Source organism: Vanessa cardui, chromosome 16, assembly GCF_905220365.1.
Source record: "Vanessa cardui chromosome 16, ilVanCard2.1, whole genome shotgun sequence".
In the NCBI taxonomy this organism is placed as follows: domain Eukaryota; kingdom Metazoa; phylum Arthropoda; class Insecta; order Lepidoptera; family Nymphalidae; genus Vanessa; species Vanessa cardui.
In genome coordinates this window covers 556,259-572,286 of record NC_061138.1, presented here as the reverse complement: position 1 = coordinate 572,286, position 16,028 = coordinate 556,259, and the positions used below count along the sequence as shown (strand labels likewise).

General features: G+C 30.6%; 3 protein-coding genes across 3 annotated transcripts; 2 read left to right on the top strand and 1 right to left on the bottom strand.

Annotated features, from left to right (window-relative positions):
- The first annotated feature begins 146 nt into the window (after positions 1 to 146).
- On the top strand, positions 147 to 2,002 carry LOC124536140 (translin-associated protein X). Its single transcript, XM_047112598.1, has 4 exons — positions 147 to 306; positions 377 to 602; positions 753 to 1,171; positions 1,711 to 2,002. The coding sequence occupies exons 1-4, from the start codon at positions 294 to 296 to the stop codon at positions 1,893 to 1,895; spliced, it is 843 nt and encodes a 280-aa protein (XP_046968554.1). The 5' UTR covers positions 147 to 293; the 3' UTR covers positions 1,896 to 2,002.
- A 1,555-nt stretch (positions 2,003 to 3,557) lies between these two features.
- On the bottom strand, positions 3,558 to 10,449 carry LOC124536362 (aprataxin and PNK-like factor). The gene is made up of 8 exons (XM_047112893.1): positions 10,274 to 10,449; positions 7,278 to 7,349; positions 6,870 to 7,197; positions 6,309 to 6,590; positions 5,891 to 5,895; positions 5,445 to 5,530; positions 4,682 to 4,845; positions 3,558 to 3,786 (listed from the first exon to the last, which is right to left on the bottom strand). Exons 1-8 carry the CDS (start codon positions 10,367 to 10,369, stop codon positions 3,590 to 3,592), a joined length of 1,230 nt encoding a protein of 409 aa, XP_046968849.1. The 5' UTR covers positions 10,370 to 10,449; the 3' UTR covers positions 3,558 to 3,589.
- Positions 10,450 to 10,838: 389 nt separating this feature from the next.
- On the top strand, positions 10,839 to 14,463 carry LOC124536409 (oxysterol-binding protein-related protein 11). The gene is made up of 5 exons (XM_047112945.1): positions 10,839 to 11,147; positions 11,808 to 11,969; positions 12,508 to 12,605; positions 12,956 to 13,034; positions 13,345 to 14,463. The coding sequence occupies exons 1-5, from the start codon at positions 10,962 to 10,964 to the stop codon at positions 13,453 to 13,455; spliced, it is 636 nt and encodes a 211-aa protein (XP_046968901.1). The 5' UTR covers positions 10,839 to 10,961; the 3' UTR covers positions 13,456 to 14,463.
- Positions 14,464 to 16,028: the final 1,565 nt, after the last annotated feature.

The window sequence follows — 16,028 nt, the reverse complement described above, 5'->3', positions numbered from 1 at the left end:
GCCCGTAGCCACGTCGATAAATAACAAGGTTATTACGTTTCTAAGACTAAGTGAGCCAGTAATTCACATGCACATTCAGGGGAATTATTAAAATTTATAATGATTGTCTATGCGTAGAGAGCACTGACAAGCTAATTGTCAATGTCAGTTAGATTATTGTTATTTATCTATATACATAATACATGTAGTAAATACTGTAAATAGTTGCTCAAGTAAATAAATAATACTTTAAGAGTTTCTAATATTGCGATTAAAGGCAAATAAAGCAAATTATATAAATAATAATTTAAACCATGTCTGGACGAGGTAGATCGGCCACTCTGAATTGTATATACATATTTAATTTGTGTTTGTACTAAATAACACGTTTTTGTAGGTAAATATCGTGGCAACCGGCAAAGGCATTCCCAAACAACATTATCCAATGTAGCAAAAGAGACTGCTATATCTTTGCCAGCAGATAGTCCGGTTTTGGCGATGTTTAAAGAAGCAGCTTTGAAACTTAATGAACGTCAAGACAGACATGAGAGACTGGTTAAACTCTCTAGGGATATAACCATTGAAAGCAAGAGAATAATATTCCTCTTACATTCTGCTATTACGTAGGTTTTTATTATTTAATATTTACTCTTTTAACAATGAGTTCGAACTTTAATCAACTATTTCTATTTAAATCTTTCTTTTTTTTCATAAAAATTATAATGAAAACTACACAAATTTCAAATATTAATTTATCTTTTTTACTACTTTAGTGAAGAAGCTGCAGAAAAAGCTGTTAAAGAAGCAAAGGAACGGCTTGATAAGCTCACCAAAGGACCAATAAGGAGTATTGGTCTTGAGCTTGAAAATATACCAGCTTACTTGCATTCCCGAGCAGTCACAGCTGGGTTACAAGAATTTATCGAAGCTAGGACATTCTGCTCATTAATGGAGAGCAAAGTAATTATCACATGGTCAGAAGTACAAAAGGAATTTCAGTATTCGATAAAAGAAGGAGATGAAGATGAGAGGATTGTGGTCACATTATTAACTCAAACTGACTACATGCTAGGCATTGCAGATCTCACTGGGGAGTTGATGAGGAAAGCCATCAATTCAATATCAAGTGGTGAAAGCCAGGCTTGCTTTCATGCTTGTCAGGTCGTTAGAGATCTGTATACTGGGTATTTAGGTATACAATCATTTATTTTTATATTTAACTACTAATATAAATATATGGGGAGTTTTTACATACTATTTTTGAATGGAACATATTTAGTATGTTAAATGTATTATTATTAATAACTTTGGTTTTAGTACTATAGACATTTTATCCATACAAAATGTTATAAAAATGTTCATGATAATTATGATAATATTAGTATTGCTATTTTCTAAACATAGAAATACATATTACATGAATGTATTTTGTGGCCAGATTGACTTTATCAGATACATAATTGTGTTAATTTAAACTTAAATTCACATATAATTTTATCCAACCAAACAGATTACATATGAGCTACAAATTTAATAAATAAAATAGTAACAAAAGCTATGCATAAATTTCTCTTAGTAGCATAGTAATGATTATAAATTCAATTATAATATATGATCCAAATAAGTCTAAAAAAAATAAGACTTAAACCACAATTCACAGATAAAATCAATTTACTTCATCATACAAATTTGTCCCTATAGTTAATATTTATATTTTTTTATAAATTTCAGGACTGTTTTGCATGGGTAAGGAGCTAGCTCGTAAGATGTCCACAACTCGCAACAATGTCGCTAAGGTAGAGGCAGCAGTGTATGCTTTGAGAGTGCGGGGTGGGGAGGCGCCCCCACTGTTGTTGCTGCCTGTCAAACCTGAGTGGGAAACAATTGAACACTCAGACGATGAAGGATTTTATTAAATTATATATCTTTGACTATAAAACAATTGTTTATTTCGGTCCCTCAATGATTTTTTTTTAATGAAACAAAAAATATATGGCGTGAATAACTTGATAAGGCAACTTAACACGTTCACTGCCACCTAAATTTTTCCTATGCTTATAGCGATGCCGGCATACATAATGCCGTGAACACGCTAAGCGTGTCCCCGGCATCGCTAGATAAATTGTATGGACAAGCGTAGCGTGTCCACTGGCACAGGAACAAAAAAATTATTATTTTTTTGTTAAAACGGTCTTTGTTAGTTAATATTTCTTGTGTTATGCAATAATTAAGGTGTTTAGAATAATGTTGTCAGTGTTTTATCCTGGAATTATGACAAAAATCCGCTTTTATGTAAGTAAACATCATAATGTAATCAGTGGTTGTAAAACTTTTTAATACCCACATATCATATTTATATTAGTGTCGAATTTGATATATACTTTTTATCGCGTTATGATTTAGTTCGTATTTCAATAAAAAAAATGATATATACTGTTACCTGTTATCTACTGTTGTATCCCTGCAAAGGACGCGGGTCAGTTTGAAAGTAGCAAGGTATAATCAAATAAAATAAAATAGAACTTTCAATACAAATTAAAACAGAGTTTAAATTTCGCTTCATAAAGTGTCCATAAAAATCCACCTTCTTTTTTTGTTTTCTCAAATACATACTTATTAATTTCTAAAATCATTTTTTATCCCACTTGTTTCGTTCACTTTCTTATTAGTTGCTAGAAATGTTCAAAGGTCATAGGATATCGATTCGGTGCACATGTCTTGATACAACAAATAATTAAAAAATAATCAAGCTTCTTGTAAGCTAAACTCGTTTTATTGTTTCATTACTTCAATTCTTGTAACACGAATTTGAAGTTGACATGAGTTTACATTTTTAAGGTAAATCAGCCTTATTTAGTGTTTAATTTTATATATTTGGTGTATGTATGTGGTAGTTAATGATTAATCGAACTAACATATAGGTACTTGTAATACATAATCAGTATCAGTATCAACATAACACAAAGTAAGACAATTTAGTATAAACTTTGTCATTAAATAGGAATGGCAGAGTTACGGCTTGTATAGTTTTACTACAAAAGTGTATAAATTTTTATAATAATAGATATTTATACAAAAAAAAATGTAACAAAGTTCCGCAAATTTGAGAAAACAATAACAAAATTAGTTCAATTGTCAACAAATTGGTAATAAGCCATAAATAAAATGTGGTTTGTTGAAAAAACAGTTTGACAATCTATGATTATCCTTAATAAGTGAACAAGCCTAGCGTGTCGCCGGCATTACAAAAGACATTTTTTTCTAAAATAAAAAAAAATATTATTTTTAACGGGCCACTTAAAAACTCAGTAGCTTATCGCTTGAAGATTGCACACAATTAGTTTGAATGAATCATTTAGCCTAGTTTTTAAGATATCACTGAAATTCTTAGAACAAGCCTAGCGTGTTCGCGGCGTGGCTATAGAAATTCGCATGAACACGCTAGGCTTGTCGCTGGCACTGAACGTGTTAAAGAAAATTCTCTTATTCATTTTGACGCCCAAAACTTCATTAAATAAATTTACCTCCTTAATATTTTATCGTTAATCGTTCTTCAATTTGAAAAAAAAAAATAATCATAAAATAAAAACAATTTTATTTAAAACCAAATTTAAACATCTTCTGAATAATCAATACTGCCTGGCTCCCATTCGTCCGATTCGTCAGTACCAAACGGATCGGGTTCAGAGTCTGAGCCGGTATCACACCAATTTTCCTTCTGAACAGTTTTTCGAATCCTCTTCCCCGTCACTATATTTTGAACTGGCAACACATCGGGAACATTTTTCTTTTGTCTTTTCTTTTGACCTGTTAGACAATTTCTTCCCGTGAATAATAAAAAACCATTTATATAACGACATATTTATTGTTCAGGAACATGATTACTATAATATATTACACGTGCAGCTTAATAAGAGACAAAATAAATTAGAATTCGTAATCGTAATCGACGCTATCACCATCGTTATCTTCGACTTGAAAATGATCATCGTAAAAATTAACTGTATGTGCATTTATGAAGAATACATTGCCATGTCGTTCCACGACTTGCATACCTAAAAAAGAGAAAACAAAATAAAGTCCAAAGTCAAGCCAAAGCCTTGGGTACAAACGTGATATTACAATAATAACGTTGCAAGTACAGTGGACCCCTAATAAACCGACAAACGTTTTGCAAGGCAGCGTCATACTACTGAAATTATCGGATTATGGAGTACTCCAAGGCCTGAGAGTAAAACCTCCAATAGTCCGGAATTTTTTACAGAGAGTACCTTATAATCCGACAAATCAGTAATTATATAATATATAATGATAACATTCTAAATGTTATAATCAGAAGTATAAGCGAATAGTCAAAAAAAATATTTAAAAACAATAACCGTGTCGGATTATAGGTAGTTCACTGTAATAATATAGCTTTATTTATTCTATACATTACAAATAATAATAATAATAACAGAAATTAACAAATAGATCTTTAGTGATAAAATCAACTGTAAATACATTATAATAATAATTAAAGTGTAAAAAATTAGACATTTCATTTTCATGATCTCACATTCAATTTAATAATAAAAAAAAAAAAAAAAAAAAAACAAAAAAAAAAAATTAGTGAACATTAAAAAATCATTATCAAATATTGAAATATTGTCAAATTTTGTCCACTGTACACGAAGTTAAATCTGAACGACCGAAGGCGTACCTGGTGGCGGCGGCGGCAGCGTGCCGGGCGGGTGGTCGTGGCAGCGCCAGTGGCGCGGGTCGGGCTTGCGGCACGCGGCGCCGTACGGGCACGCGCCGCGCTCGCCCGCACCCCAGTCCGCGTCGCGCGGGTGGCTGAACTGCGACAGGTGCTGCGGGTTGCGTCTGCGAACACACATCGGTACTGGAGATGAAACGGACTCCAATAACTATCCGGTATCCCGCCGAATTAAATATGACATTCTGGATAAAAGAAACATATTTTTGAATAATAATTGGGTTTATTTAGTTAGTCATAATATCACTTGACTTAAAGAGTTTTAGTTTTAAATTTTTAATCACACAAGAGTACCTAAATTGATGTAACTCAAAGAAAATGAATGAATTAGTACTCGTACTGCACTGAAAGAAAATGTTGGTGAATAAATAATAATTTCTTTGCATTGAGAGGTAGCAAGCAGTTGCGTTTTTCATCATAAATAAGGCTAACTTCCGAAAACAGTCTTTCGGTTTTTTTTCCGGATAGCTATCTAGCCATTCGATTACCGGATACCAGCCGTTGGATACATATATACATCTCTAATTTTTACACTACCCTGACCCAGCCCACTAATTATACATATAAATTACAATCCTAAAAAAGAAACCTGAGCATTAAATATATATCATATTTATGTTCAATGGCGATAGGTTCTTTACTAATCTATGTTTAGAAATAATTTTAAATAAATTTAATGACATTTTTACTTATGACAATAACATACCTGTAACAATTCACACCGTATATACACCTTTCCCTCGGTCGATTTGGCTTATCTTTTGCAGCACCATCATTTTTATTTGCATCAGCCTATAAGACAAATAATTTTAATTCAAACTTCTTCGGAACATTCTCTTGGTTTAAAATTTTAAGCTACCCAATTTTTATGTAATGTCAGAGTAAGGAAACCTTCGTTAATTTTCAAATTCATTCCTTTATCAAGTCTTAAGCTCTTAGTACCTTTTGAATCATTGCGACGCAATATGTCATTCTCAATCGGTAAAGCATATTATCGCTCATGAGCACACGAAAGTAGAATTAGAGATATAGACCGAATCGCAAATAGAATTGAAAAACATGTATTGATAGAATTGAAAAACGGCTGAACGACAAACAAAGTATATCAAAAATTTTAAAGTGATTGACTGACATATAACGAAAGCCTAGAACCCATCCTGTAGATATAAAATAGGAAATGAAAGTTGAAACGAAATTCGTAACATTACGAATTTGGAAATCGGTATTGAGTTAAAGATAGTTAATTTCCCGAAGTACACGCGGATGCGTGTATCCGTTGTGCCGGGATAATTAGTGATTTAAATCTACATAAAATTTAATTTTGTTAAGTGCTTATTTTATAATTGTAGCAAATAATTTTTGTAATATCATGGGTGTGACGATGTAGTACTCTCGTCATTAAAAAGTTTAAAACTTAGTAAACAATCAACATTGGAAGTATTCAACCATTAAGCAATAGTATAAAAATTATATATTTTTTTAAATTGGTACAATTACAGTTTTGGCTAATTAAGGTAGTTAAAAGGGGAAACAGAACTGCCACCTTAAAACAGCTAGGTATGGGGAATACTAATTAAAAATATTATTACCGCTAGAACACTTGGTCCAGGTTTTACATCATCAGGATCTACTTTCACTGTTACATTTTCTGTTTTAACCTTTTTCACATCGAAACTCTCTGCGCTGTGTGACCGTTTTATTGTTGGACTTTTCTTATTTGACTCCTCATCATTGTTTATTTCTTCTTCATTAGATTTATTTTGTGAATTTGACAAGTTAGACTCACTGACTTCAGGTTGAACTAATCCTGTTATGTGTTGATTTATTTGTAAAGTGTTTTCATTGTGTGTACCTTGAATGAAGAAAAAATATCACTTTCCAAAAGATTAGGTTGTAAAGTTAGTGATATAATATTCATTAATATGCCAGCGTCTATAATCACAGTTGAATCAACAGTAGATGGGAAATACGCTGAAACTGTTTGACAATACAAAAAAATATAATAATTAAATGAATTTTAACTTATTTGTATATAACACAATTAAAGCCTGTATCTAAGCCACCAAACTTATTACTATATAAATTTCTCACATTTCTTTACTTATTTATTACAACTTTAGTAAATACTTACTTAACAAGGAAGGTGATTCTGGTCTGCTGTTATTATGAGTGTCATCATTATTGCAATTAGAGACACCTGAACTATCAGTATTAACTTTATTCAAATTTAATGTATTACTCTCACTAGAGACAGTTTCTGTAAGCGCATATTCTTCTGTATTTTTTTCTGACTCTGTCTTAGAATCATCACCATCTGGGCAATAAATTACTTCATACCAAAAATCCTCAGGTAAGAGACCAAATCGATCTCCACTATTCAGTGTTTTAGAAGATCCTAGATTTAAGATTTCTATTGCTTTTGAATCTTTTAGTTTAAAAAAGCAAGGATTTAGATGCAACTAAAAAAAAGTTACTATTCTAATAATTCTGTAAATTCTACATTAAATATTTGAAATAAAATATTACTTTTTTTTCTTACCGCTTTTATAGTAATTGTCTTATCGTCTACTAACAATTCTCCATGTTCACGCGATATACGTTTGTCGTTGCACTGTAAAACACAAACTGATTTCTGAATACTTCATTTTGGAGATTAATTTATATTTATTATGCAGAAATTTTTATTTTTTTAGAAATGATAATATTTTTTATAATGTAATCGAGACGCGCACATTGTATATTACTTTTAAAATTATAATAATAATAATAATAAAAGCCTTTATTCGCTGACCAAAATACTTACAAATAACTTACAACACTATTATAACTAATAACACTATAAATAATGGTTACAATAAATATGCTTAATTTAAGTGATATGTTCAATTCTTCAGCAACCAGTTCGTTGGTCAGGTTGTCTTTCGACATAGGCCTCCCCTAGTTTTTTCCATTCGTGTCTGTCACGAGCAAGTCTTCTCCAACCTTTTGGTAGGTCATCCTCCCATCTTTTGGTTGGACGCCCCTTTTGTCGTTTCCCATTCCTAGGATACCATTCCATTACGTCTTTCGTCCATTTTTCTTTGTTTGTTCTCATAATGTGGCCAGTCCAGTTCCATTTCAGGGTTTTGATCTTTTGTAAGATATCGCTCACTTTCGTCTTTTTCCTTATTTTTGTGATCGACCATCTGTCATGTAGCCTTATGCTTAGCATACTTCGTTCCATATTGCGTTGGCAAACTACAAGTTTTTGGATATTTTTTACTGGTGGCAGGCCAAGTTTGACACCCGTAGGTGAGACATGGGAGGATACACACGTTGAACAGTTTGCTTTTCACCGAAATTGGTATTGTTTCGTTCTTGAATATTTCTTGCAGGGACCAGTAACGTTTCCAAGTGTTGTTAATTCTTCTGTCTATTTCTTTTGAATATTGGTCTTTTATTGATATTAGTTGTCCTAGATATACGTATTCATCGACATATTTGATAATCTCCTGTCCTATTTCTATGTTTTCTTTTATCGCATTCGTCATTATTTTAGTTTTCTCTGGATTCATTGATAAACCAGCTTTTTTACTTTCTTTATCTAATTGTTGCAACATAGTTTGTAGTATATCTGGCCTGTCTGAGAATAGTACAATGTCGTCAGCGAATCTTAAGTGATTTAGGTTTTTTCCATGTACATTAATTCCAAAATCTTCCCAGTCTAAATTTCTGAATATATTTTCTAACACTGCCGTAAAAAGTTTTGGGGATAATGGATCACCTTGTCTGACACCTCTCTGGATACTAAATTCTTCTCCCAATTGTTCAAGTCTGACTTTTGCCGTTGAGTTTTTGTATGTTCCTTTTAGGATTTGTATATATTTTCTTTCTACGCCCTGTTTTTCTAGAGTTTTCCAGATATAATTATGACTAAGAGAATCAAAAGCCTTATTATAATCGATAAATGCTATGTAGTAATGATGGCCATATTCATTAAGTTTTTCAATAATTTGTTTAACCACGTGAATATGATCAATGGTAGAATAATCAGCGCGAAATCCAGCTTGTTCTCTCGATTGGCTTTCTTCTAAGCGTTTTGTTATTCGAGCAAGTATTATTTTAGAAAACACTTTGTATATATTGGACATTAGACATATGGGTCTGTAATTATTTATATCATTTTTGTCTCCCTTTTTATAGAGCAAGACAATAGTTGACTTCGTCCATTGAGTTGGTATTTGTTCAGTAGTAAATATATCGTTAAATACTTTCGTCAACGCTTTGGATATAACGGGTAAAGTGTCTTTCAGTAACTCGTTCGAAATATTATCGTCTCCGGGTGCTTTGCCGCATTTTTGTGTTTTTACAGCTCTTTCAACTTCGGCTTCTAGTATACAAGGCAGTGCTTCTTCATTAGTATATTTCTCTGTTTCTGTGGCTATTTTTTCTTCTGTCTCCGTGTATAGTTTCTTATAGAATTCAGTAGCCACTTTAGCTATTGATGATCTCTTTATAGCTACTTTATCATTATTCTCCTTATGTTTTATTTTTATGTTAGGTATCCATTGAGTGTATTCTTTTAGTTGTTTTAAACCTTTTTTAAGTCCACCTGTTTTCTCTATCTGTTTAATAAGTACTTTTAGTCTCTCTGCTTTCTTATGTTTTCGTATTGATACTTGAATCTTTTTGCTGATATGACAGATGTTATGACGGTTATCTTTTCGTTTCTTTAACATTATTTTCCTCTCGTTCATTAGTTTAATCGCTTCTTCTCCTAGTTTACTTTTCTTCTCTTTTTTAGTACACATTATTTTTACATTTGTCAGTGCCTTTTCCAGAAAATCATACTTTTCTTTCAGTGTATTGCATCTTTCGATTTCTTCTAATTTATTTTTTAACTCTTTTAGGACATCCTGTGGTATAGGCGATGTTATCATTGTATTATGAGTTGTTGAGGTAATGTGTTTTCTTGATTTCTTTTTTCCACATAATATAACTCCTCTTACCATTCTGTGATCTGTATTAAAATTTAGTTTATTTACTACATCGATGTCATTAAATATTTTCTTTTCTTTTGTTAGAATGAAATCGATTTCATTTCTGTCTCTACCATTTGGAGATATCCATGTCCACTTTCTTGTCTTTCTCTTTTTGATGAAGGTATTTATGATTTTCAAATTGTTTGCGAGGGCGAATTCTATGAGCCGTTGTCCATTCTCATTTCTTTCTCCACTACTGTAATCTCCTATGACAAATTCATCTTTATTTGTTTTCTTACCTACCTTTGAATTGAAGTCTCCCATCAAAATTGTTTGTTTGTTTGTTTTTTGCATTATTTCTGTCAGATCATTGTAAAATTTATTTTTCACCACCATAGTGTCTTGTTCTGTGGGTGCATGGACTTGGATGATCGACCATGGTTGTTTAAATTTTGGTAATTGTATATTAAGAATTGCAATTCTATCTGATACACCTTGAAAACTGATTATTTTGTCTTTTAAGTATTACTTTTAAAATTACTGGACATTAATAATAAAACAAAATATGACTCACATCTAAAAGTTTTCCTCTTCCTACAATGTGTTCACCATGAACTAATTGAACTTTTGTACAATTAGAGGCATCAATTCTTACTAACTTTATAGTCATTTTATGACTTAAATTTTATAATTCTATTTCTAATTAATCGAGTAACTAAAACTATATCTCAACATCAACTGTCAATAATAACAAAGTGTGGGATAAAACAAGTTTAAAAACATAGGTATTTGGATTTGAATTTGACAATTAATTGTCAAATTATAAAAACGTCATATTCAAAACAAATATATAAGAAAAATAAATAATAGTTTACCCAAAATTATAATATATTTATTAAACAAAACACTTCACAAACAAATTATAACACGTCTACTTTTTACGATAAATATTTCTCTAAAAGATACGACAACCATAATTAATTATTAACCATATAATTAAATCTAAAATTGTATATATTATATATATTTTTACAAAAAATATCAATTTATTTCTAACATCGTGTATTTTTTCAACTGTCATTGTATATTAAAATATTTCTGGGTTTTTTTTTTCAGGATTATAAAACTATTATGTTGTCCAGACTGTCGATTTGTCATTTTGTCAATAATTCAATACTCAGCAATTAATGTATTTTATGTAAATATTAAATAATGACACTACTTAGAAAAATAAAATCAAAATAAAATTTATTACACAAATCATGATTAAAACAACAAGCTTAGGATCAAATCGTCCGCTGTCGGGTCAACTATACAAATACACAAATGTTGTAAAAGGATGGCAGCAGAGGTGGTTTGCAGTAGATCCAGAAACTGGGGTGTTGTCCTACTATTTGTTTGATGGCCCCGGAGACACTGTTCAACCGGGCCAGCCGGCAAGAGGAGAGGTGATACAGTTACGACATATTGGTATAGTGATTAGTTCAGAGAATTATAATACAACAACAATGAAATATCAATTCATTGTTGATGTGTCAATATATCGAGTCAATAATCAATTATTTACTTTAAATTCAATTGCTATAGATGTGGTCAATTAATGGTTTTTTCTCATTACCATATACTTATATTACTAGTAAACCTGGTCATATGCTGTGGCTATCTAATATTTTGAATAATATTGTACAGCCTAAAACCTTTGAAACATGCAGAATATATTTGTAGTATACATTGAACTAATAGAATGAAAGGAGATATCATTATCAATTACATGTAAATAATTATCTTACCTAATTACAAATTAAACTATTTACCCCATTTCAACTAATTTTATATGCACCTATTTGTAATAGTATTTGTTGACTTTTATAACCTTTATTTAAATGATAATTTCTATGATTTTAGTTAAGTGTACATACAAGTAACTTATGCAATTGACAAGAATTTTAATATATATAATAAAAGAAAAATCAAAATTATAGGAACATGTTTGCTATGGTTTTTGAAGAGTACATAAATATGACGTCACTGTTGGCAGAGTGATTAGAATATTGTTTTACATTAAAAAGGCATTTATTTAATATAAAATACAAGTTCATAACTTCCAGGCACACCTAGCCGCTGCTGTGATATGTCCAAGTGATGAAGACTCCAAAACATTCACTATTAACTGTGCATCTGGAGACATGTTAAAACTGAGAGCTACAGATGCCAGGGCCAGGCAAGAATGGGTCAATGGACTAAGGGCTATAGCAGAGATACATACTAAGGTATTGTATTAATTATATGTTATTTCTACATAGAATAAAATTGGAGTGTCTGTTTGTAATTAAAAAAAACAGCTTTTCACTAACATAATACCACCAAAATAACTTTTTTTTGTAATTTTTTCTGTTTGTCTATCAAATTAATCTGGATAATTTCTGGATGGCTGGACAGGTTTTGATGGGACTTTTACTGACAGCTGATGTAATAAAGAGTAACTTAGGCTTCAGAAATAACTTAGTTCTTAAATTCAATTGTGCACATAGTCAGGCACAGCTAGTTTAATTTGTATATTTGTCAATTTATTTATTTTCACAGGATGGCAAGAGGTCGTAGTAGCTTGGCCCTTATGAACGTCTTACACAGAAAATATGTTGATGATGATATCTGCCTGGCAATATAGGACTCTTTTATCTGGCCACTGGATGAAAGAAACAATCAAATATTTTATTAATCATGCAATCTAAAATCTAAAATTTTTAACATAAAATAGAGCATTTGACGTTACGAAAAATTTAAGCAGATGTATTCATAATTTTTCAGGCTATGGGAGCAAATCCACCCTTGCAACCTCGTGAGCAGCTCGCTGTCCACGATGCCATGGCGTCAGCTCGACAACAATTGCAAGCTACTGAACTAAGGTAATATGGAACTTTAGGTATTTTAATCGACACACCTCTTGAGAGACCAACCATGCAGGATATATTACAGTACATAAATTGTACAGTATATTGTCAGTAATATTGTAAATATAAAATGATTATAATGTTGTATGATTTTGAGGTGAATTGAAAATATCTGTTTCTGTAGTTATTAGAATTTTTTTTTTCACATTATCACAGATTAAATATAATAATTGTAACTTATAATGTTTAATCTGTGTATTTAATACTTCAGTGTAGTTTTAAATAACCAATCAATGCCCATCAACTCTCGCTAGCTCTTCCTCACCTCACTACACTTTACTTTATTCTTTATATTATGCTTATAGTGATGCAGCATTAGCAAGATGCATCGAGTCAGCGGATTCTCCCTTTCCTCATACAGATCCAGATTTACTGCTTCTAAAGGTATGCATTTTGATATGACTACACAGACATAATCTTTGTGATTTTAGAACCACTTCCAAAATCAATTAAAAAATATGTTGATATCTTAGGTCACATATCTGATATTTCGATATTAATAATAAAACTAAAAATGTTTCACATGTTAAATGTATCGAACTTTAAATTAGTATAATGCCATTAATAGTGCCCACTTTGAGGCAGTATTTTCTTCGAATGAAATATTGGTTATAGTATAGTTAATTATTTAGACATCCATTATTTGTTGGAAACAGTGTGACTGAAACTTAATAATAAAAGCATATCTTTAAAGGCGACGTCAGCAGCCAGCATGCAGTGCCTACTGCAGTGCCTGGGCATATTACTCCGACAACAACAGTACGCGACTCTAAGCATTTCTAAAAACTCTAACAGTGACCATTAGTCCAATTTTATGTAATTTTATCACAATGAAAGATGAAAAAAGGAAACAAACCTATATATACATGGTAAATCAATTTTCCAATAGATCTGATATATTTTGTAAAACCAACATTTTAACAATAACATTTTTACAATAGCACACAATTTTAGTACAATTTCACTTTTAAAGTTCCGATTAAAATTAGGCACCTTTTTGCGCGAACTCAAATTTATATTTTGTATTAAACATTTCTGTAAAATAAATGATAATGTTTATTAATGGTAATCAGTGTCATCAAAATTTTCGTATAGAATAAAAACTTTTATTCCATACTAAATCAAACAACTCATTCCCAAGACTAAAACATTGTAATCTAAGAAAAATTCAAGTCGTTATTTGCGCCTTTTTTCCTCTTTCAATTGTAAGTAATGATAAAACATTATTTTAATTGAAATTCATTTATAATTCAATATGTAATTGCTAACCGAATATATAATGTCTAAAAAAATAGCAACCCTAAAATAATCTTAAATGATTCTAAATAAATACTGTCATTATTAATGACAGCTTAATATTTTTATTAATTTGTAAATAAAGGTTATTTAATTGTCATTAGGTAGTGTAATCATCTGATTTCATTTTGTAAATTTTATTGTTTAAGACATCAGAATTTATATAACAATTACGTATATCGGATTTGTGCTCGAAAAATCTATATTTTTTTATATTAGCTAGGTTGAAATTAATTTCATATTTTTGTATCTGTATTTGCTTGTTAATTTTAGTAAAATGAAAAAAAAACGAAATTCTAAACGGTTTTATTAAAATACGATTAGTTATAAAATATGTGCATCCATGTTTGTACTTGTGCACTACTATATATTGTTGGCTAGTCTTGAAAACGACCGCCGTGACTAAAATCGGTCAGGACAATTTATTATTAATTTTAAAATGTATAAATATAAATATATATTCCATTTCCTATTCAAGGTCATGCTTGTAAGTAAAAATAAATATCATTCAACAGTATTTGTTATTGTTTTAATTATTTTATTTTAATTAACCTAAATGTTAAATAGTTATTACTACTGAACTCGTACTGAACTTAGGTTCATTTTTAACCGACTTCAAAAAAGAGGAGGTTATCAATTCGTCTGTATTTTTCAATTAGTAGGTACTAATATCAGAAAAAAATATGTTCTTCAAATATTCTCTGGTGATTGAAATATCGGCATCTTATAACTTATTTATTAATTGGAAAATATATATGATTAGCAAAACTCGGCAATTGTGTCGATATTATACTAATATTCATGGAAGTAGAGAAGTATTTGTACTGTAGCGCCATCTAACGGCACCATCCACTGCTGGACATAGGTCTCTCCAAATGGAGTGATCTTTCTTCGGCTATTAGCATCCAGCCAGCCATCTTGCGCAAATCGTCAGTTCGTCACCCACCGTGAGAAATTTAACGTATACAAAATCTTAACCATTAAAAAAATTCTATTTACAAGGTAATTCACTTAAGTAGTGTCGAAGTTTACAACTTTATCTCAAACAAATATAGCGACACCGACATTAACTATACATATAACATTATTGTTATGAAAATATTGTAATATTTATTTTCACAAAAAATATTTCATTTAGTAGTAATAATTAATTAAACCTGTTACTACGGGATATGTCGAGTGTAGATGTACACGATCAAGAAAACATTTTTACAATTAGTGCCTACTATGTAATTTGAAAAATTTTAATGTATTTTATTTGTTTCTTTATTATAATAGGTTAAAAAGACGAATTAGAAGCCTTAGAAATGACAATGAAACAATTAAGATCTTTAGCTGCAGAGCTAAGCTCCGACACAGAAATCAATATTTACTTGGAACCGAGCCAAAACATCTGCATTATGACAGCATTTGTTTAAGTTTACTTCAACAAAAGAAAGGCTATATATAATCCTTGCCTTGATAATCATTTACGTATATGCAAGAAATATACAGTTTATTCTGTCGAAGTAGGTCTTATCAAACCAAATGTTTTATTTAAATTCATTTTGTTGGATGTTCAAGATTCTTCATAAAAAAAAATTATTACTATTTTTAAAATCAATGAAAGAAAACAGTGTAGAGGTTTATATAATGGTGATAAAATAATAAAAAAAATATTAAAAAAAGGTTTTATTTTCAGTAGTGTCGTCATATCGGCCATATAGATAATTTTATAGACTGTCATTTTATATTTATTATTTCCTTTTATGTATTGCCGGCGGCATAATTTTTTTTATTTTATTTATTTCTACATAAAGTTCTTGCAAAATGTGTGACGAAGAGTTTAGAACATTACGCATGGATCCACGATACCCGTTTCAAAATCAAACTAAGTTAGTACCTACTTAACTTAAATTCTATTCATATCGTGTTAATCATCCGTTTGCTCTTATTAAGAGTACTTAACACTACTTCCCGAGAAACCTTTACAAAAACTACCGTGTATTGGAATGGGTGAAATCTATTCTGTACAGCATAGGACTTTATTTTTGTTAACCTTTATTGTATATTTGGATTTGCCCTACATTAAACTATTTTTAA

Bases quoted from the DNA above. Each gene is read 5' to 3' on its own strand.
- LOC124536362 (XM_047112893.1), bottom strand. From the start codon at position 10,369: ATGACTATAAAGTTAGTAAGAATTGATGCCTCTAATTGTACAAAAGTT. The intron at 6,591-6,869 runs GTAAGTATTTAC...TCTTCATTCAAG, and splicing joins AGAATCACCTTCCTTGTTAA to GTACACACAATGAAAACACT. The intron at 4,846-5,444 runs GTATGTTATTGT...GTGTGTTCGCAG, and splicing joins TACGGTGTGAATTGTTACAG to ACGCAACCCGCAGCACCTGT.
- LOC124536409 (XM_047112945.1), top strand. From the start codon at position 10,962: ATGATTAAAACAACAAGCTTAGGATCAAATCGTCCGCTGTCGGGTCAA. The intron at 11,970-12,507 runs GTATTGTATTAA...ATAATTTTTCAG, and splicing joins TAGCAGAGATACATACTAAG to GCTATGGGAGCAAATCCACC. The intron at 13,035-13,344 runs GTATGCATTTTG...ATATCTTTAAAG, and splicing joins CAGATTTACTGCTTCTAAAG to GCGACGTCAGCAGCCAGCAT.
- LOC124536140 (XM_047112598.1), top strand. The intron at 603-752 runs GTAGGTTTTTAT...TTACTACTTTAG, and splicing joins CTCTTACATTCTGCTATTAC to TGAAGAAGCTGCAGAAAAAG. The intron at 1,172-1,710 runs GTATACAATCAT...TATAAATTTCAG, and splicing joins TCTGTATACTGGGTATTTAG to GACTGTTTTGCATGGGTAAG.